This window comes from Pseudorasbora parva, chromosome 8 (genome assembly GCF_024679245.1).
Source record: "Pseudorasbora parva isolate DD20220531a chromosome 8, ASM2467924v1, whole genome shotgun sequence".
Classification (NCBI taxonomy): Eukaryota; Metazoa; Chordata; class Actinopteri; order Cypriniformes; family Gobionidae; genus Pseudorasbora; species Pseudorasbora parva.
The window spans coordinates 21,301,067-21,323,520 of record NC_090179.1 but is presented as its reverse complement, the minus strand read 5'-3'; the positions used below and the strand labels follow the sequence as shown (position 1 = coordinate 21,323,520).

The 22,454-nt window shown below is 36.2% G+C and overlaps 2 protein-coding genes across 2 annotated transcripts in view; both read right to left on the bottom strand.

Annotated features, from left to right (window-relative positions):
• Positions 1 to 12,715, bottom strand: part of crppa (CDP-L-ribitol pyrophosphorylase A) — a 39,040-nt gene extending 26,325 nt beyond the window's left edge. The window contains exons 1-5 of the mRNA XM_067450361.1: positions 12,156 to 12,715; positions 11,274 to 11,547; positions 5,350 to 5,499; positions 1,374 to 1,478; positions 911 to 956 (exon numbers count right to left, since the gene is read on the bottom strand). Of these exons, the coding sequence (XP_067306462.1) occupies positions 911 to 956; positions 1,374 to 1,478; positions 5,350 to 5,499; positions 11,274 to 11,547; positions 12,156 to 12,388 (808 nt within the window). The 5' untranslated portion in view covers positions 12,389 to 12,715. The remainder of the gene's footprint in view (positions 1 to 910; positions 957 to 1,373; positions 1,479 to 5,349; positions 5,500 to 11,273; positions 11,548 to 12,155) is intronic.
• Positions 12,716 to 17,796: 5,081 nt separating this feature from the next.
• sostdc1a (sclerostin domain containing 1a) lies at positions 17,797 to 21,434 on the bottom strand. Its single transcript, XM_067450362.1, has 2 exons — positions 21,140 to 21,434; positions 17,797 to 19,056 (listed from the first exon to the last, which is right to left on the bottom strand). Exons 1-2 carry the CDS (start codon positions 21,333 to 21,335, stop codon positions 18,662 to 18,664), a joined length of 591 nt encoding a protein of 196 aa, XP_067306463.1. The 5' UTR covers positions 21,336 to 21,434; the 3' UTR covers positions 17,797 to 18,661.
• Between the last annotated feature and the right edge of the window lie 1,020 nt (positions 21,435 to 22,454).

Sequence of the window (22,454 nt, the reverse complement as noted above, 5' to 3'; positions counted from 1 at the left end):
GTAAATTCCTAAAGGAACCAGATTTATGTCATGTAATACATAATGAAAACAACGTGCAATAAATATTTAACACTCCAGGCAATTTAGCTCAAGTACGCAGGATCTTCATAAGCTATCATACTAAAAGCTATCAAAGTTAATCAGAGGTCTTAGTAACAATCCTTGCATTCAAACTCAAGGATAAACGGATTTCCCCCGACCTTTCCCCAAAGGTAAAAACAGGGATATAGTGGACTAGGCAAAGGAAACTTTAAATACAGCCAGAGGGATACTTTATTATGAAGACCGACATCAGAAAGCGGTAAGAGGCCCACTAGTCAGCCAATATTTAAAAAAATGTAGGCAATTTGTTGTTTTATTCCACCAAGGTTGGCATTATGGAAATAGGTTACAAGCCAACAGCAGCTTAATGCACTGATTGAAAAGACAGGGTCATAATCTTATTAGCTGAGTGCATGAAAACCTTTGAACCACCACATACTGTATTCAATGGTAAAAAAGAACGTTCTGTTCAGTTTTTTGATTTCTGTCCAAACCAGACAACTGGCCCACTCCTGCTTGGTCAACTCATATCTTGCAGGTCATAATATGTCACTTTTGTAATCTCTCTTAAAAGATTGTTTGTATATTTAAAAAAAACAGCACGGAGACATCTTGAAACGGCAGTTTGCCTCTGTGGTTTACAGTCTCTCTTTGTATATTTACATACAATTTACCAACAGTTTGTTTTTGCTCAATGATGTCTCTAACTGTGGAAAACAATCTATTTTGACTTGCCCAGTTCTAATGTATAATCAAACAAGATCAACTCTGCAATAACAAAAGTAAATGGCAATATTGTAATTCCAGCAATGACTAAAATCGGTGGCCTGTGAAATATTTATTTTTTTTACTGCAAAATTTACAATACCTTTAATAATAGACTCCGCAGCTGCTAGATCTCGCTTGTATGTTACCTACAAAAAAGAAACAGTTATAAAACACATTAAAGGACTGTGCAAAAATAACTGTTTGTGCTTGGTAGAAATGTGCCATAATGACTAAATATTATGTTTGCGGTTGTACACACTGTTAAGAATGATTTATGTTTGTTACAATATGCATACACATACAGTGAGGTCCAAAAAGCACTACTAGTGATTATGCTTCTATTTTTCATTTTGCTTACTAAATACAAACTGTTTAATTACAGTGGATTGTCAGTATCACAAGTAGAAACAAAAAATATAAATGCATTTTTGAAACTTTATATTCTAGAATCTAACCATTTTTCCAGGTTTAAATGGGGGGAAAACAAAAAAACAAAACAAAAATTCAATGGACCCACTATTTATGGTATAAATTCTATATGCATGACAGCAAAAAACTCTTACTTTCCACAGAGTCGGTGGTCCCTCTATGAGCTTTGCATTCGTGCCACAGTACTGCAGGGCCAAATGTAGGCACTCTGTGCCAAACTCAAAGTCAGATTCACTGCACTGCAAAAGATCATCCAGGACAAAAAACAGAACAAAATAAAAAAAGAAGCCCTCCAGTTTGATCAATGCTGCACTACAATGTATGTATAATGCATCTATAATGGTATACTGCAAAAAAATATCTTCTATTTAAGTATTTTTGTCTCGTTTTCCAGTACAAATACCTAAACATTCTTAAATCAAGATACATTTACTTGAGAAGAAAAATATTCTTTTTCATTATATTTTTTTTTATTCTCAATTTATTTAATGACTTTAAAAAATAAAAATAAAACATTTCTGCTAGTTAGGAAAGAAAAACAAATGCAATTTAAAGGGGCATTTTCCTTTCCCCTTTCTATTTTGATATATTTTTTTAGAATGTACTTTTGCTTCCCAAGTATTTGTGTCTTGACTTAAGAATGTTTAGATATTTGTACTGGACAAGACAAAACATTTTGGAGAAGAAAATAATTAGTAAATACAGTTATTGATGACATAAATCATACAAATCTCCAGTCAAACACCCATGTAGGAATTAAAGGTTTAGTTCACCCAAAAATGAAAATTCTGTCATTTACTCCCCCTTAAGTTGTTCCAAACCTGCATGAATTTCTTTCTTTTGCTGAACACAAAGGAAGATATTTGGATGAATTTGAGACTTTTTGATGAATTTTTCAGACTTTGCGCTCCATTGACTGCCATAGTGGTGGTGGTGGGGGGGGGGATACTATGGTAGTCAATGGGGCTCAAAATCTGCTTATATACAAACATTCTTCCAAATATCTTCCTTTATGTTCAGCAGAAGAAAGAAATTCATGCAGGTTTGGAACAACTTGAGGGAGAGTAAACGATGACAGAATTTTCATTTTTGGGTGAACTAACCCTTTAACTTAGAGATCATGAAAGACATCAAGCATCAAGGCATGTGAGATTTTTGTTTTAAAAAAAATTCCCTGATTCTGGTAACACATTGAAAAGCTGAATAGAGTTCTTGAAGCGAATCGCTCTAAGACAGCGGTTGGATTACACAACCTAAATCATGCCACCCGAGACTTTAGCAGCGCAATATCTACAGCAATATTTCATCCTGGGTGGAGGGGAGAGCTTCGCTTACAGGGCGCTGTGATTTCAAGGCAAATTAAAGGAGAAAGTCCTGCAATCATTTAACCTTTGGCATTTTTCCCCCTTTTCATCAACACACAGCCAGACCCTCACGGGGTTAGATGTCTCTTCTTTTGTGAAGCTCGAGCTCTCTGAGACTCAATGGGATGGCATGCTGAAATGGCATCAGTCATTTCAAGGCTACCACAGAGAGGGTTTTGACACATGGCCGTTGGCTACATCCAAAAACTCTCACTCAAAACACCCACCTGAAATAACCTCCATTGTAAAAAGCGTCAAACGCGCTGAATACAACATAAAAAAGAAGTATGGACTGTCTTATGTCACATGGTGGCAGAGTCTCATAGAAAAGTGGGTTCAAAACGCAAGGAGAAGCATATAAATCTTCGCAGACCCTTCACTGTTGGGGTTGGAGAAGAAAAGCCCCAGAAGAGCCGGGGTGTCAGGTAACACCCAAGTGGGCTTGATATTACCCATTCTTCAGATTGCCTCATCCTCTGTATTTCTCTGTCATGGTTTTATCTTTATTTAGAATTAATTGAGGACGGACAGCTGCAACTTGACAGAGAAAACTCATGCTAATGTTCGATACCACAGCCAAAAACAACAAGACTGTGAAATCAAAGTTTTCCAGAAGCAAAGAATTCGGCACCCAAAAAATGGTCCTCTCAGCAGCCCTATAAATCTCAATGCTTGTTTTTAACACTTCTATCTGTTACTGTTATCAAAAGTTTTACCAGAGGCTTGATCAAATCCAAAGATCACAAAGTCCTACAGCAATAAATGAGGTAAAATACAGAGAAAATTTGGTTTGGATAAAAAAGCTCAATTTCTGTGAAAGCATTGTTTGAGTTGATCTTGAGAGGAAATAGTGCAATAAAACTTCTATTCTACAGTCAGCTATGTAACTTAGGCCATACTAAACCATTATGATTTATTATTTTGACACACAACACACTACCAAGGGAATAATAATAATAATAATACTCAAGTCACAGTGCCTTAGAGCAGAAGAAACTGGTTTTATGCAAATCTCATGTACAATGAACAAAAGAGGCAAGTTTCTCCAAGATTTGACCACTGAGACTTACTTTGTCACAGTGAGGTAATTGTTGTAGTAAGAGCCAAACACATAGTATACTACATTAAAAAGAGTCACATATTGGGTTCAAAACTCAATGAGCAGTACATAAATCGAATCATTTAAAATATATTTAAAATAATTATTTATATAAACATTATTATTTTTTTATTCTACATAATATATATTTTATATATATACACGCATGTATGTATTTAAGAAAAATATGTTATATTTTTATTTTAAAAAAATTACATATAAGATAAATTATTTATATATATACAGTATATAAATGCAAATATTTCTAAAATATATACATGCATGTGTATTTATATATACATAATTATACACAATACACACATATATTATGTAAACAAACTTACGTTATGCTTGATCGAGACAGACAGACAGACAGACAGACAGACAGACAGACAGACAGACAGACAGACAGACAGACAGACAGACAGACAGACAGACAGACAGACAGACAGACAGACAGACAGACAGATAGATAGATAGATAGATACATAGATACATAGATAGATAGATAGATAGATAGATAGATAGATAGATAGATAGATAGATAGATAGATAGATAGATAGATAGATAGATAGATAGATAGATAGATAGATGTCATCACCTCAAACCATTCCTGAACCATTTTTGCTTTGTGGTAGGGCGTATTATCCTGCTGAAAGAGGCCACAGCCACCAGAGAATACAGTTTCCATGAAAGGGTGTACATGGTCTGCAAAAATGCTTAGCTAGGTGGTATGTGTCAAAGTAACATCCACATGAATGGCAGCACCTAAGGTTTCCCAGCAGAACATTGCCCAAACATTGCCCATCACACTACCTCTGCTGGCTTGCCTTCTTCCCATAGTGCATCTTGGTTCCATGGTTACTGGAACCAAGATGTTGCCGGTTCACCACTGTTCCTTTCTTGGACCACTTTTAATAAAATACTGACCACTGCATGACCAGGAACACTCCACAAGAGATGCAGTTTTTAGTCGTCTAGCCATCACAATTTGGCCCTAGTCAAACTAGCTCAAATCCTTACGTTTGTCCATGTTTCCTGCTTCTAACACATCAACTTTAAGGAGAAAATGTTCACATGGTATCCCTATCCCACCCACTAACAGGTTCCGTGATGAAAAGATAATCAGTGTTATTCACTTCACCTGATCGGTGTATATATATATATATATATATATATATATATATATATATATATATATATATATATATATATATATATATAAAAGGCAGAAGAATCTGATAGAAAAATACTGCGATGGAAGAGTCTCATAGAAAATTGGATTCAATGTGGTAGGCAAAAAATAACTGTTTAAAATAACTATTAATATAAATATTTTATATGTATATATTTTATAAAAATGTATATAAAAACAAATTTTAAGATTGAAGAGTCTCAAAAAAATGGGTTAGAAAAAAATCAACAGTACATAATTAAAAAATAAATATAAATTATGTATACATATATAATACATCTATATAAATATTTATATTTTATTTTATAACAAATGCATATATAAACATAAATATTAATATGTCAAATATAACAATAACATTTTCTGTGGAGATGTCAAGATGTCTTAATGTACTTTGCACATTGAAAATGAGGCTTATGCTAACTAATAAATGTGTCTGGGTTGCTCATACCCGCTGGTAGGCCTGGAAAATAATGTCATAAAGAAATCCTTGAGGCATTTCACTGGCTCTGTACTTCGCTCTCTCCAGCGAGTGGTCCAGGTAGCCTTCTGACGTGGTTGCAATGACTGTGGACACAAGAGGACGTATTACGCCCGAGGCCTGAAAAGAACAAGAAAGGTGGACAACAGGACAATTAAAAACATGCCTTGCGAAAATCTGTTTATTCGCAATTACTAAACAACGGTGCATTTTGGTCAGGCAATGAATCACTATCCTTCTCATACTCTTATAAGTGTTTCATAAACATCTGGGTTTTGCTTTCCAGCCCTTGTCATAGCCTTGGAGAGGAGATTTAAAAGAAAAATCACAGAAATCTTGAACTTCGTGTATCAAAGCCAGCAAAAACATTGCTGAAACATCTTATCCGGTTTCATGTTGCAAGGAGTAGTGCTGAGAGGTGTCAACAATATGTTTATCTTAGTGATTTATGGACATTGGAACCCGCAATGCAGTCAAACCACAAATGAAGCAGGATTTCTCGTTTTCTGGTGAATTATTCTGTTCCTGATACAGATTTCAATATGTTTACCTTGGAGGGGCGCAATATTCAAGATAGGGGATTCTTGTTCTGTAGCATATCTGAAGAGTCATAGATATTAAAAGAGATTATCTTTTTGGCGTTTTTTCATGTTTATTACATAAAAGTAGTATTGTGAAATATTACTTAGTTTCCACAATGCAAATCACAAAATTTGGCACTTTTTGTAGGACTGACTAATTCAAATTAGACCTATCGCGATAATTAAATAACCGTCTGATCGCGGTTATATGATCTATCCGCATTTACACTATTTTATAGGCCTATGGCACAAGACCAAAAGAAATAGACAAGCACCAATTAATTTTTCATGCACTATATTCAAAAGTCATCTGAAGCCATTCCATAGCTTATGTGAGTAATAGAAGAATATTTACATCGTTAAATTAAAGTGGATGGAAACTCGTCTTCTCTCCACTGCGGCTGTCAATCAATCTCCGTTTAGCTTTCAAACAACACGTCCCGATCTGTTATGACCATCAGCAAGGTAAAGCTCACTCCAAGATGTTATATATATTCCCATTATAATACTTGATTTGTAGATAAAGGGTTGTTGATTTGCATAAAATGATCTTATTGGAGTTTATTGCTGTTTCCAAACTATGTCGCACTACCGGGTGTCTATAACGGCACACAACATCAGGACTAGGACTATAAACTGACATCAAACGCACAATAACTGGAGTTCAAAACTGTGGAGAAACAAATGATCAATAAACTGTTGGATTTGTGCGCTTAACATTTCTTCCCTTTGTGCTGTGAACTTTTCAACGCTGTGACTACGTTGATTCATGCACATTTTTTCTGCACCCATGAAGCGCATAAGCGGTTTGTGCCACTGTTTTGAAACTTTTTATATTTTCACACTTTTGGGCACTAAAAGATTATTAAAAAGCATATATTTTTCTGTTGTATCTATCGTATCTTGTTGCCCCATTATAAAGTTGCACAATACATTTAAAATAAGCATCTTTTAATTTTATGATCTGTATATATATATATATATATATATATATATATATATATATATATATATATATATATATATATATATATATATATATATATAAAATAAATTGTTGACTTATTCAGATATATATTTTATAATACACACAGTAATGTATAACTTGTTTTTATTAAGATGTTAAGCTTTTATAAAATTACTCTGCACCAAATATTTTTTCGATAATTACTTTTTGCTGCTGAATTATATCTTATTTAGTTTCATCATATTTGACATGGTTATAAAGTTTTATTAATTTGTTGTTTTTCTTTATAGTGTGCATTTTGTGGATTTCTGTTATAATAATGACAAATAAAAAGTGACCATTAGTTCATCTTGTATGAATGATACATTTGATGGTCTTTCTTGTAATTGGCCAGTCCGTTGTAATTATTTCAGTTACTTACGGAGTTGAATAAATTACTTTAATATTTAAAAGTTGTTAACTGTAATCTTACGCCAATAAATTATAATTTACAATGGATTAAATTAATCAAAATTAATGAAGCACACAAAAAAAAAACATATGACAGCCCTAAAACAGACAATTAATCATCATAATTATCATACCCCTTAAAACTGACAATTAATTGTCATAAGAGTCATTATTTTTTAGACAATTAATCGTCAGCCAAATGTTATAATCGTGACTGCCCTAGTTTAAAGTATTAGTTCACCCAAAAATTTAATGTGTCATTAATGAGTCACCCTAATGTCGTTACAAACCCGTAAGACCTCCGTTCATCTTCAGAACACAATTTCAGATATTTTATATTCAGTCCCAGAGCATATGCAAGTGTATGCACACTATACTGTCCATGTCCAGAAAGGTAATAAAACATCATCACAGTAGTCCATATGTGACATCCGTTAGTTAATTAGAATCTCTTGAAGCATCAAAAATACATTTTGGTCCAAAAATAACAAAAACTACAACTTTATTCAGCATTGTCTTCTCTTCCGTGTTTGTTTTTCAATCCGCAAACAAAGATTCAAACGGTCATGAATCAGCGTATTGATTGATGATTCGGATCGTGTGTCAAACTGCTGAAATCATGTGACATTGGCGGCAATCCGAATCATGAATCAATCCGCTGATCCATTACGTTTAAATCTTTATTTGAGGACTGAAAAAAAAAAAACACGGAAGAGAAGACAATGCTGAATAAAGTCGTAGTTTTTGTTATTTTGACCAAAATGTATTTTCGATGCTTCAAGAGATTCTAATCAACCAACTGATGTCACATATGGACTACTTTGAGGATGTTTTTATTACCTTTGGACATGGACAGTACAGTGTGCATACACTTTCATTGGAGGAACAGAAAAGCTCTCGGACTAAATATAAAATATCTTAAACTGTTTTCCGAAGATGAACTGAGGTCTTCAGGAACTGAAAATGCCAGAATGGACACACACCGTGAATGGAATAGACAGACGAGAGAAGCGGGAGATGTAGACAGAGCGACAGGACGAGAGTGGAGAGAGGAAAAAAAATAAATGGGGTCCAATTCCCTGACACACTGCCGCTTGGTCGTCACCAGCCGAGATACTCTTCCTCGCGGTGCCATGCGATGGTGCTGGGCCCCCGGTGGACAGCCCAATACTCCTCCGTCCCCTGGTGGCCAGCGGTGGCTCTTCTGGTTGAGGGCAAACGGCAGCGAGTCCTGCGATCTCTGCTCCTCCCAATCATAGTGGACAGCAGCAGGCTCCGGCCCACGGCGGACGCCGGCGACTCCTCCGCTCTCTCCAGGACGGCCGCCACCCTACCTAGACCCAGGGGCACGGCAGCGAGCTCTTCATCCCACCGGATCTTCACTCGCTCCAGCACCAACGCCTCGGATAGCCACTCGCGGTCTTTCTCCATCTGTGCTGCCCAAACTCCGCAGCAAGGGCTTTTCGACAGAATGTCCCTCCTTCCTCCCGGGTTTCGCAACCAATGTAATAACGTTCGTAGATGGGAAGGAAGGAGGCGGGAACCGGCGAACATTCAACAACTTTGATTCCAAATAAATTAAAAAAAGGAACGCAGGCAGCCCCTCAAGGATGACTGCCAGCACACACATAACAAAACATAAAAAAAACCATAACATAAAGTCCAGGCCTGGTCCTCTCTCATCTTTCACAGTCATTGCTCCTCCTTTTATGCTCCCGTCACTCCGCCGTGAGACGAGACCGGTGTGGCACGCAGCTGGCACTCATTATCACTCGCCACCAGCCCACTCTCACGGTACCTCACTGCTTGCCACAATAAAATGTATTGAATATTTTGAGGAGATCTTTTGGTACTAAATATTATTTGTGCAATAACTATGGTCCATTAATGACTACTTAAAATATTTTTCTTCTAATATTTATATTATAATTACTATAATTAGTAATTAAGGTTAAAATAAAGAATATCAATGCAAAGAGGCAAATGAGAGTAATTTTGTGGCCAGAAAAATAATTTTCATTTGTAAGGCCATTACTCACGAAGTGCCTTTATGGCTCTTTAATAAATAATAGTCAAGTTTCTTAAAGTATTGCAGATCACAACTGCTTACTTATTTGTAGGTTTTACATTTGAATACGTTAGACATGGTCAAATACTAAATTTCTTTAAATGTGAAATTAAAACATTAATAACAACCGCCAACTAAAATTACAGATTTTATTTCCGTTTTCTTATTATGTTCCTTATTTCAGTGTTTACCTTGGGAAGGGTATATATAATGGGAATATGTATTATATAACAGCTTCTCAGTCAGACAAGCATCTCTGAAGCCTGCATCAGGAATTCTCCTTCAACAGCTTTAGGTAGCCTGACTTTCACTCACCCCATAAATTTGACAGGTATTTGGACAGTAGTCCAGCAGATTATAGAGTGTTCAGATAGCGAAGACATCCATCACCACAAAAATTACAGGGAGTGTTTTGAAATGAATTATTCCAAATGGCAGACACACAAAAAAAGATAGATATTATAATTAAATCTTAATTTTTATAAAATATTTTTCTATTTTTGGGTTGTTTACACTCACCTAAAGGATTATTAGGAACACCATACTAATACTGTGGTTGACCCCCTTTCGCCTTCCGAACTGCCTTAATTATACGTGGCATTGATTCAACAAGGTGCTGAAAGCATTCTTTAGAAATGTTGGCCCATATTGATAGGATAGCATCTTGCAGTTGATGGAGATTTATGGGATGCACATCCAGGGCACAAAGCTCTCGTTCCACTCCACCACATACCAAAGATGCTCTATTGGGTTGAGATCTGGTGACTGTGGGGGCCATTTTAGTACAGTGAACTCATTGTCGTGTTCAAGAAACCAATTTAAAATGATTCGAGTTTTGTGACATGGTGCATTATCCTGCTGGAAGTAGCCATCAGAGGATGGGTACATGGCGATCATAAAGGGATGGACATGGTCAGAAACAATGCTCAGGTAGGCTGTGGCATTTAAATGACGCCCAATTGGCACTAAAGCGCCTAAAGTGTGCCAAGAAAACATCCCCCACACCATTACACCACCACCACCAGCCTGCACAGTGGTAACAAGGCACGATGGATCCATGTTCTCATTCTGTTTACGCCAAATTCTGACTCTACCATCTGAAGGTTTCAACAGAAATCGAGACTCATCAGACCAGGCAACATTTTTCCAGTCTTCAACTGTCCAATTTTGGTGATCTCGTGTAAAATTGTAGCCTCTTTTTCCTATTTGTAGTGGAGATGAGTGGTATCCGGTGGGGTCTTCTGCTGTTGTAGCCCATCCGCCTCAAGGTTGTGCGTGTTGTGGCTTTACAAATGCTTTGCTGCATACCTCAGTTGTAACAAGTGGTTATTTCAGTCAAAGTTGCTCTTCTATCAGCTTGTACGGCCCATTCTCCTCTCACCTCTAGCATCAACAAGGCATTTTCAGCCACAGGACTGCCGCATACTGGATGTTTTTCCCTTTTCACTCCAGTCTTTGTAAAAGACAACTATGCCACGCTCAAAATTGCTTAAATCACCTTTCTTTCCCATTCTGATATTCAGTTCGGAGTTCAGGAGATTGTCTTGACCAGGACCACACCCATAAATGCATTGAAACAACAGCCATGTGATTGGTTGATTAGATAATTGCATTAATAAGAAATTGAACAGGTGTTCCTATTAATAATCCTTTAGGTGAGTGTCTATTGTAGCATAATTGTAGGCACAGATTGACTTAAGGTTTTAATTTTTTGTCTTTAAACCACTGTTAGACATAATCCAAAACTAGATTAAGAATAGGTAATACAAACAAAAAAACCTGCACCATATGGATAAAGTAGAAGTGAAAACAAGAAGTGAAAACAAACCCCTTGCTCTTTAGCTGCTAAGGTGATTTTCTGCAGAAGATCTTCTTCCACAAAGGGACGTACGGCATCATGGATGATGACCACTTTTGGTTTAGGTGTCAATGAGTCAGTAGTGTTACTGAAGACCTGAAGTCCGCTGAAGATAGACCTGTGTCTGGTGGTCCCCCCGTGGACTACTTTTACCTTTGAGTGATTAAATTTCTGCACAATATTCAGCATCAAGTCATGATTCTCCTTAGCAACCACAACAACAACAGTTCCAATCCATGATAACCTGCCAAGAAAAAAACAGAATGAACAGATTTCATTTGTCTAGTTAAAAAAAAAAACAACAACAATGTGACAATGAGCAAATTGTATGTATTTAATTTAGTATTATATATATAAGTTCTATATATTTTGACAGGCTAATCTTTTAAGTAAGAACAGGACAGAGACCAAAGTAATTTAATATCTTAAGATACTTATTTAGGTGATATCTGTAATTACAGCAGCTCTAAGTTGATGCTTTTGTCCTAGAAAATTGAAGTGACAGCTTTTTAAATATGAAACTCACAGCTAACTTTTACATCACAGTGCAATTTATTAAATATGTCAAGTGCTTTTAGCCTTTCCAAAATTCTGCAGCATCTGCAGATGTTCTTAATAAGGATTGAAAAGGCTGTTCTGGCCAAGATCGACATGCAGTAGGTGTCCTTGGACTGTTGCCTGTTTTCTGGGAGAAAAAAAAGTCCTATTGTCAAACTAATGGACGTAATTGTGACAGACATAATGATTTATTGTTATGTCTGCTAATAACAAACAACATGTCAAGTATTTAGGTAACGTTACAAAAATCAGTTGTGTGGGCTCACGGACACGAAATGGACAGTCTCACCTCACCTCTCAAAGGCTTGAATCGTGTAGCTTATCAGAGGTCTGTTAAGAATAGTGCAGAATTGTTTCGGTGTGGGCAGTCCCATCCTCTCTCCGGAGCCTCCGGCGGGCAGAACTACAGCTACCGGGAAATCCACCGCCGTGCGTCCGAGCCGGTCCGCGCTCCGCTCGGCGTCGAGTGTGAGTAGACAGCCAGGATCCAGAGGCCTGTCGGAGGAAGAACAGCGCTCTTGCTGCATTTCTCCGGCGCTTTAATAAGCTCCTCACTCGCGGCAACCGTGTTCATGGAAAGAACTTGTAAACCGGTATTCTGTTTTGTATGGGCGGGTGGTTAGCAGGGAAAAAATCAGTGTTTCGCCGGCAATAATGTTGCAACTTATCCGCGGTTCCCCCGCTATATCAGATTGAGCCTGTCGTGCACTCATCATGAGACTGCAGCAGCTGCACATCTCATTGTATGCCATTATTTCATGTGTTAAAATGTATAAAATACATGCACAACTGGTCAACAATTGACCTTCTTTACATTTCCGGGTTTCTAAGAAGCGGAAGTCAACAAATTTCTTGCAATTTTGTAATATAGGCTATAGAAATGTGATGTAGCCTACATGTTTAAAAAAAAAATAATAATAATAATACAAATCTAAACAAATTGTCCGTCTTTTTAGGCTATTTTACTTGTTATTATGACTCATGACTTTATTGGCTGGTTCACATTTAAACACTAATAACAATTTAGTGCCATTCAATTAATAACGGGGAAAACGAACTATTTAAATAATTACATATTGCTAAAGAATAAATAAGCAGCTGGGGAAAGTTACTTTTAAAAGTGTGTCACTATGTAGGCTACAACTAATTGCATTAGTTGCTTTTATGGAAAGTAACTAAGAAAGTAAATACATTAATTTAGTAACTAAGTAAGAAAGTTCTACTTAACCTGTTAAGCTGATTTCTAAATTTTGAAAAAATCCTAAGAAATGTATACTCAGACTAAAACAAATACAGTTTGTGAATCCTTTGCACTAAAAGCATAATTATGGTCTCATTTGAAAGCAGACACCTGGCAGTTTACTGTAAAGTCAAAATGATAATATTTTTTATAATAAAAAAAGCTATAATAAGCTTCAAAGTTTTGTAAAGTTATTAGAAATGTATTTGTATGAAATATCTTTATGAAAATAAAATTGAAGTGGGCCTTGGAGAAATCTAGAAATGCACTACAGCTAAAGCCACAAGTCTGACCATGTTATATTTCAGATCTGAAGATGATCAGTCTAAAACTCTGAATTTTATTAAACGTTTTACAAGATCGTTTCATGTGATTTTATTTTGAGATATCTCTAAAATATCAACTGATGTTTATGGCCATGTCTTCTCAGCTTTCATTCTCTATTTTGCCTCTATTGTTTAGAGGTGCAAACTACCCCATTCAGTTTGTCTCCCCAACACACATTCACACTTCTGCGGACTGGTTATGGCTCTAATTATTATTCTTTTGTCTGCATTATAATTACTAACGATTCTCTATTCAAACTGTTCTATTCAAACCTCATTTCTAAATCAAACCTCTCACTTTACCCTCACTGAGACTCTATTGAATGCATTTCGTCCAAATAAGCATTTCAGTAGTTTTACATTTAGAAAATGTTCATAAAAATAAAGTATTTACTCAGTGGCAGGTGCATCTAGGGCAAGCTAGCATGTTAGCTTAGCACACCAGCAAAACAACAATTTATACGATTAAAATCATGTTTTATTCAAAACTTGCTTCATATCACTTTATAATCTATATGTCGAGTGTTTTATATAACAATATGTGATCTCATGTAGCTTCGGGTCAACAAATCTGACAGAAAATATACAATGCTAAAAGCTATGTGGAATAGCATTGCATTATAAATATCATCTATTATGAAACCACCCAACATGGCATAAAGAACACAGACCAACCATATATTGCCACGATTGTGTGTTTATTGTCTTAAAACGTGTCTATCTGCATAAAATAGTGATCTAACGATCGCTAGAAAGCTGTTTTTGGTCATGTCAGATACTTCCTGAATGTCACATGGTGTGTCTGTTCTTCATGTGTTCCACAAGGGAGTGAATTTTCAGTAGTACAGCTTTCCAGCGCCCTCCGGCTGCCAGAATGAATTGAAAACACAGCATAACACAGTCTACTGCGCTCATAATCATACATCCGCGGATTTTGGATAAAGATTGAATAAATAATACTTCTCTGTATAGAAATTTGACTCAAACATGTGAGAATCTATCAATATTTCTCCACATCTGCACACATTTGAAGTGAAAGCCCTGAGGGAAGTTGTTTTGTCGAGTGTCTTCATGCATAGCTGTCAACCCTCCCGTTTTTCCCGGGTTTCTCACGTATTTTAGCTCTTTTCCCGCTGTCTTCCCGTTTTAGTATTTTCCCGTAAAATATCCCGTTTTTTACGCTCTGATTGTGTTAACTCAGAACACGCAACTACATCTGTGTCTGACGCTTTTAACGGTCTATGCTGTGTGAAGTGGCTTTTGCACTTGGGTTGCTAGACCTCCAGTCAAGCAGGTGGCAGTATACAGACAGTAGCTTACTATCGAAGAAGAAGACAGTTGCAGCGGCGGGCGGGAGAAAGAGGGAAAAGGGTACCGAAACCCGGTATTAAACGGGCCCCGGGGCTGAATTTTGAAAGACCGTTGTATCGATAAGCTCGGACGTTATCGGTTCTGCTTTCGGTACTTTTGAAAATACACGTGACGAGAGATAGAGAGAGAGAGAGAGAGAGAGAGAGAGAGAGAGAGAGAGAGAGAGAGAGAGAGAGAGAACAAAACGACAGCCCACGGACAGAACTAAACATTCAAATAGCCTAGTTTCACTTTACACTAGATTGTGATAATGTGATTTAATTTAGATTTTGGCTTCTTTGGCAAAGATTATAATTTTGATATTCATGTCTAGCGCAACTTAATTCCCATTGCAGCAGTTTCCTACGCTGTCATTTCTCCATATAACTCAAACGCAATGACAGAATAAGCACGATCAGTGATTGTTGTAAAATGCAGCTACTGTTGGTAAATTGTGGGACGCGTTTAATAATAAAAAGAGCGATTAAAAGCACAAACGTGTGCAAGAGATTGTTCCCAAGTCGGCGCGCGCTCTGAAACAGCCGCAACGAGACGAGCAAATCACACTTTCGGTTTCACACTCGCGTCTAAACGATCAAATGTACTCAAACATCTATGTCAAAATGACCGGCTTGGAGAGTCTCTTAAACACAGTTTGTGTCTAAAATGGACGTAGTTATTATGGATAGTCGGGAGAAAGTGTAATGTATCTGCCTATTATCAGTCGCCTATAGATCTGCACGTCTGTCTTAAAGAGGCAGCGGTGTAAATAAACATGATGACGAATTACTGCGAATTAAACAACCAAATGCAAAGATAAAATCACTCACAGCTCTTGAATGAATAACCAGCTTTAATAAGCATTATTTTGGCTATTTATGATAAACTATGCAGTGTTATTTTACGTTTGATTAGCCTACTAGAATTCTTCCTGAAATTAAAGCACTGTGCAGGCCTATATAATGTGTATCTTTGTTAATTGTGTGTGTGTGTGTATATATATATATATATATATATATATATATATATATATATATATATATATATAAAATCTCAAAAAGTACCGATAAGAATACCGTTAAAGTACCGGACCGATAAGCAGTATCGTTAAGAGTAGTAATACCGTTAAAACCTTAACGATACCCATCCCTAGGTTTAACCAACCAAAACCAAAACCGAGTAATGTTAATTTGTTCCTAAATAAAGCACTTCAAACATATACATTGGTCTGTCATTCTTTAATAGATATTGTGTAGTTATAAACTCTAGACTGTTAATGATTAGTGCTTTTTTTTTTAGTTTGTGGGATCATGTATAAGAATCATGTATAAAAAAAGCTATACTCTTTACTGGTAAATATTACAGTAAACAAACATCACAGACAATAGACCAAGGCAGCTCTGGCATAATGTCAATAACATTATGCTTAATATATATTGTCTAGTTATAAACTCTTTAGACTGTTATGATTAGTGCTTCTTTTTTTTTCTTTCTTTTTTTTAGTTTGTGGACAAGAATCGTGTAAAAAAAAAAAAATCCCTTATTTTGGGGATGGATTCCGGGAAATCTCCCTTATTTTCAATGTTCAATGTTGACAGCAATGTCTTCATGACGACCAGAGAAGAGTTTTTTATGAATGGGAGCAAATGACGCGCATATTACAATCAAAAGGTAGCGACGCCCAAGATCATATTCATAACTCCTGGCACATATTAACACATTACGGTCATTATAAGACTTTGAGAATAAAACAGAGGTAACAAAATTAAACTTTAGTCTTAGATCTTTTTAATGATGTATAGTTTGTCAAGGTAATTACTTACATCTGATAGTAATTTTGAGCTAATTTAAGCAAAGAGAGTTTCAGTGCGTCACCGTCCTCGTGACGGTTATCAGGTTTTAATTGTGTTTTACTTTTTCTCACCTGGGCTAGGCTTGCAAAGGTAGATCATAGACAGTAAAACAGGTAATATAGGTTAATTAGAAGGGTTATGTGTCCTGCATATGTTTAAAACATAAAAATAAAAATCTAAACAAAATGGTCCGTCTTTATAGGCTATTTTATTTGTTATTATGATTCATTAGACTTTATTGGCTATTTCACATTTAAACAGTAGCTAATAACAATTTTATAGTGGCTATTCAATTAATAGATGGAAAACTAACTATTTAAGTTACAGATTTCTAGAGAATAAGTAAGCAGTGTTGGGGAAAGTTACTTTTAAAAGCAATGTCACTTTGTTGTTACATCTGATTGCATTAGTTACTAAGTAAGAAAGTAACTACTTACATTGATTGTGTTTTACTTTTTCTCACCTGGGCTGGGATTTTGTTTGTATTTTAATTATTAAAAAAAAGTTATATTTTTGGCAAATGTAAAAGCCATTTCTCACCAAAGTGAAATAAATAAGCCTCAGGCTGAAGAAAACGCTAATTCACATCTGCATAGTAGAGGTAAATTAATGGCTAAAAATAAAATATTTGAAAAAGTAACTCAGATATTTGTTGTAAATTTAAAATGTTTTACTTTACTCGTTATTTTAAAAACGTAATCTGATTACATAACTCAAATTAATTGTAATGTGTTACTACCCCTGACACTGTTAGTAATTAATAGTTCATAGCCTATTGAACTAAACTAAAAATACTCACTAGTAACAAAAGGCTATTAATTAAAATGAGTTCAAAAAAATAATGTTGATGCCTTGTCATAGAGTCTGTGATGGCTGCTGATGATTGGCAACTAGTAAAAAATTGTTAAATCTTGTCTGTTCACCCTGCCTAGTCTTTAAATTTGCACATGAAATGTTATTCTTAATCACCATTATTTATATTTTCACTGTTATTAGAATGGATTTTGTCACCTGTTCTCATTTTTTATATTAACGGTTTGTCATAAAAGATACATACATTGGTCCATAAATTCAAACATGTATTGAATTAATGGACTATTATACTTAAAATGGTATAATAGAGGTTGATAATGTGTCACCAAAATTATTATACAGAGACATTTCCAGATGTTTTAATTTTAATGCTTTAACACCATATAGCCAATATGAGCATTGTCACTATAGTGCAATATCTTGTCAGAATAATGCTTGCACAAGCTAAAAATGTTTCAAAGTCAAGGCAAAATATATTACATCAGCTTATATGTCACATTATTGCATTTTTTTTTTAACACAAAATGGTCCTGCAAAACAATTAATTACATAAACAAATGCATATGTACAGACATTTACATGTAGCTATGCATTTCCCGGGTTTTAGAACTGCTTGTTGCTGAACAGAAAGGCACACCCCCGGTTTCACAGACAAGGTTTAAACTAGTCCCAGACTAAAATGCATGTTTGAACGGTTTTAACTAAAAGCAACTTGCACTGACATATCTGAAAATATGTCAGAGCCATTGTTTTGTCTCAAGATGCACATCAATAGCCTTTTCTTTTTTGTAGGGCACGTTTATAAAAACTACTTAAAATGCCCTAATTGAACTAAAGCCTAATCCTGGCTTAATCTAAACCCTGTCTGTGAAGCCGGGTTTATATACACATCAAGTGATTACCACACATATCAGGCAGTGATGACAAAGACTATAACAATCACAGGCATGTTTCTGATTTCTGTAATGCAATATGTGGTTGTCATTGTCCATCTCTTTCGCCACAGGATCACATGGGCTACATGTTAATTGCGATTATGTTGGTGATGAGATTTAGTCTCTTTTTCTCGTCCAAAGACTGCACAGTTTCACAGCGAACTCACAAAGGCGGCACAAAGACAGTTCAGTGCTCTTGTGAGCTGACGTCACAAGCTCTCTCGTTCATACTGAGTTCATTTAAATGGGAAAATCTAGAAGCTCAGTCCGAGCAGAGACTCATTTAGCTTTCCGTCCCAGTGCCCCCTTTGTTTTTTTGCTTTTTGATCTGGGTATGAGCGTATCCCTCAGACTTGACTCCAGATTCATTGTGCTGCCGTGTGTATCTTTTGCATTTGCAGGAGGTCACCACTGTGATCTTGTAGGTCCTGGAGCTGCCATCCTGGCACTGGAGCTGAATCCGTTGGGTGCGGGTCTTGTCGTTCACGCAGCGCCAGTCCTGACTGTTTCGGCGGTTCCAGAACTTCCTACCGTATCCACCGATCCAGTTGGGCAGCATCTGAGCAGGAAGACACTGTCCCGTGCACAACAGTTCTTTAACAGGGTTTATGCTAGTGCACTGGCCGTCTGAGATGTACTTTGTGGATCGCAGCTCTCTGCAGCCGACTGGGACTCGTTCTGTAACACAAAGTGAAAAATAACATAAATTCGGAATTAAAGGGAAGTTGTGATAGCCATTTTTCCCCTTTATTGTGATGTGTATCCAAGTGAAACGGCTTCTCGAACAAGAAAAGATGTGGGGGCGGGACATGATTTTGTCCATTAGAGTGTTTGCAGTTTGCCATTGGTCAATCTTATGTGAGTGACAGGTTGTCCCGCCCTCGCTCCAGTAAGCAAGTCATCAGAGAAGAGATGTCATTCTGGTTTAATATTAGAAGGGCACATGTATTTAAAAAAAAAAAAAAAAACTGTGCACAGATGACTCCTTTATAATAAATACTGATAAATTCCATAAAGCAAGAATGAAAATTAAAAATTAAAATTCTGTCATATTTACTTACCCTAAAGTTGTTCCAAAATTTCTTTATTCGGCAGTACACAAAGGAAGATATTTGGAAGAATGTTTGTAACTAAGCAGATCTCGGCCCGCACTGAATACAATGGGGGGAATATCATGGTAATCAGTGGGGTCCGAGATCTGCTAGAGGGTGAATAAATTATGACAGAATTTTCCTTTTTGGGGTTTTTCATCACTTTAAGATACTTTTGGTAGCCACATTTGCATATAATCGCACATTATATAAATATAAGATTGGCAAATCTTTAAAGATCAATTAAGAACGACTCACAGGACACATCTTTGTGTATTTCTAAAGTGTTCCTTCATGGTTTGTGAGCAAACATAAACAGCAGTGGTATAGATGATATGCTTTGTTTGCTTTATTTCAGCCCATTTCTGAACTGAGTGGAAATGGTTTAGTGTACAGATGATTGACAACTCTGAGCCTCTTATTGTCAGATTTCACCGGTGCCGCTGGCTATACTGTCAGCATTGTTCTGCCTCAGAGCAGTGCCTCTTGTCAGCGTAACCCAAGCCAAAATCCATTCACACAACAGCAACACACCTCAGTTACAATGTACCCCCACTCTCCGTGACAGAACGTGATGAATGGGGATTCGAGGGACATTTTCTTCCTTACGGTTGTTCAAAACAAACAGGGTTCCCCTTGGAGACTTCCTGAAAAACTGAGCTGCACATCCACTCTCCCAGTCTGACAGGACTCACTCAGCACATATTGTGCTCGGCACTCTTTTATCTCTTCTGCACAGTCTGTTTGTGAGCCAAGAGACTGTGTAATCCATATCATTTCCTACAGTATTATGCCATACCATTATCCTAAAAGGCATTGGCAAACTTCCCCCCTTGAAATTCTACTATTTTCATTTGGCTGCAAAGGCTGTTTAATGGCGACTTTCACCACAAATTACCCCATATTGTGTGACAACATGCCCCATAGGTCAACATGTTAAATTAACTATCTTTTTTCCCTGCACAATAATGGTGGAAGATGGTATGTCTTTACAAAAAAATGACTTTCAGTCTTAAAAATTTGAAAGAAATATTCACCAGAGCAAAAAAGTTAAATGTCAGCAGTCTGTTTATTTTTGTTTTGGACTTTATGTGAATGAGCAAATAAATATGAGAGCATTTAGTTCACATGATCCAAGACAAAATATAAATTCAGGGTTTATCAGAAAAAAGGACCCGTCGTAAACCATTGGATATATTTGTATAAATGACAACTTTTTTTCTGTTTTGTTTTAAAACATTAATTTAAAATTATTTTCATTTAAATTGAGTTTAGTTAACTTTAAATTTGTAATGGAACAAAAAAGCAACTTATAAATAATAATAAACTTGAATAATTTCAAAGTAGCCTACATTTTAAAACCTAACCTGAAATATCTTAACCCATAAAATTAGTTTTGGTGGTATAAATTAACGTATTAGGATGACTGGCCGTAAAATAAAATGTTTGTTTGAAATAAAACTGGGAGATTCAAACAATAATTGTTACTTTCCACAGGACTAGGGAAATGTCAGTAAAACGAGTTTATTTTATGACAACATTTATGTTAACTCTAAATTAAACATCAGAACAATATATTGAAACGCCATGTCTTTAAAAGAAAAGCAGCAATATCATTAATATCCAGTAATAAAAACAAGTGTAATGTGTAGCGAGGCGCGTGAACTCACCTCTCTCGTGCGCCGTGAAGCCTCTTCCACCGGTGCGCGCGCGATTCAGAGACGCGTTGCTCTGCGTATCCTCAACGGGACTGACCGCATGAGAGTAGAACATCTCCGTGGCATCATTCTTCAAAGTCAGACCACTCCGTATTAAAAAGCAAAATAAAAACATGAAATTGCATGATTCGGGAGCGTTTATATACATGGTGATGTTAACCCGCAGTCAGAGATGCTCCTGGAATCGGAATGATTCTCACTCACTATCATGTCTTGGGTTATATATACAGTGTGTTTATATACGCTCCCGCCTCCAGCTTTGGCAAATGCTCAGGTGAGCGGAATGATAAAACAAGTGTGGTCTCTCTTCTAAACCACACCCAGTGAAACACTCGACCCCGTGAGGTGCTCCTCCAACATCTGGAGTCAAATGAATATACTGGACTCCCTGAGAGCCCCTAATTCACTTAGAGATGTTTGTGCTGTTAAACACTGAACATGTTATAAACAATATAGCCTAAGCAAACGTTGTGCATGATTTTTAAAGAGCATTGCAAGCAGTCTGCCCACAAACCATTTACGAAACGTGACAGGGAATACATTATTTAAACAGCAATTAATCAACAATAGCCTGTAATGTTGATTCGATTTTTTCATTGAAAATTAGGTGAAAACGACTTCATTCCCTGTGGTAAAGATATAGTCTACCTTTGATTGACTGATTAATTGTAGACTGATTGATTGATAAACATACTACAGTAGTAGCCACAAATGTTACTGAATACTGCAGTAGTAGGCTATACTGTAGGCTAATGCGTAGCTAGACTTTACTGCTTTTAACGTAGACAGTAGCCTACACTATAGGCTATTTCATGATAAACGATAGATAGATAGATAGATAGATAGATAGATAGATAGATAGATAGATAGATAGATAGATAGATAGATAGATAGATAGATAAGATAGATAGATAGATAGATAGATAGATAGATAGATAGATAGATAGATAGATAGATAGATAGATAGATAGATAGATAGATAGATAGATAGATAGATAGATAGATAGATAGATAGATAGATAGATAGATAGATAGATAGATCTAGAAGTTTGATTGATTGATACTATTGATCCTTTACAGGAAATGATGTCACATGACTTAGCCCAAGTTTAGCCTATATATAGCCTAATTCAATTTTCCAATTATAATAAAATATCTACTTTTTAATAATTCGTTAAATAACTGAGAGTTAACAAAATATAACCATACCTGAATGTGCATATTACTCTAATAGCCTAAGTAAACTAATAAGTAGCCTATGAAAACA

Coding starts and splice junctions, on each gene's coding strand:
- sostdc1a (XM_067450362.1), bottom strand. CDS start 21,335: ATGTATATAAACGCTCCCGAATCATGCAATTTCATGTTTTTATTTTGC. Junction 19,057..21,139: donor CTTCACGGCGCACGAGAGAG/GTGAGTTCACGC, acceptor TTTGTGTTACAG/AACGAGTCCCAGTCGGCTGC.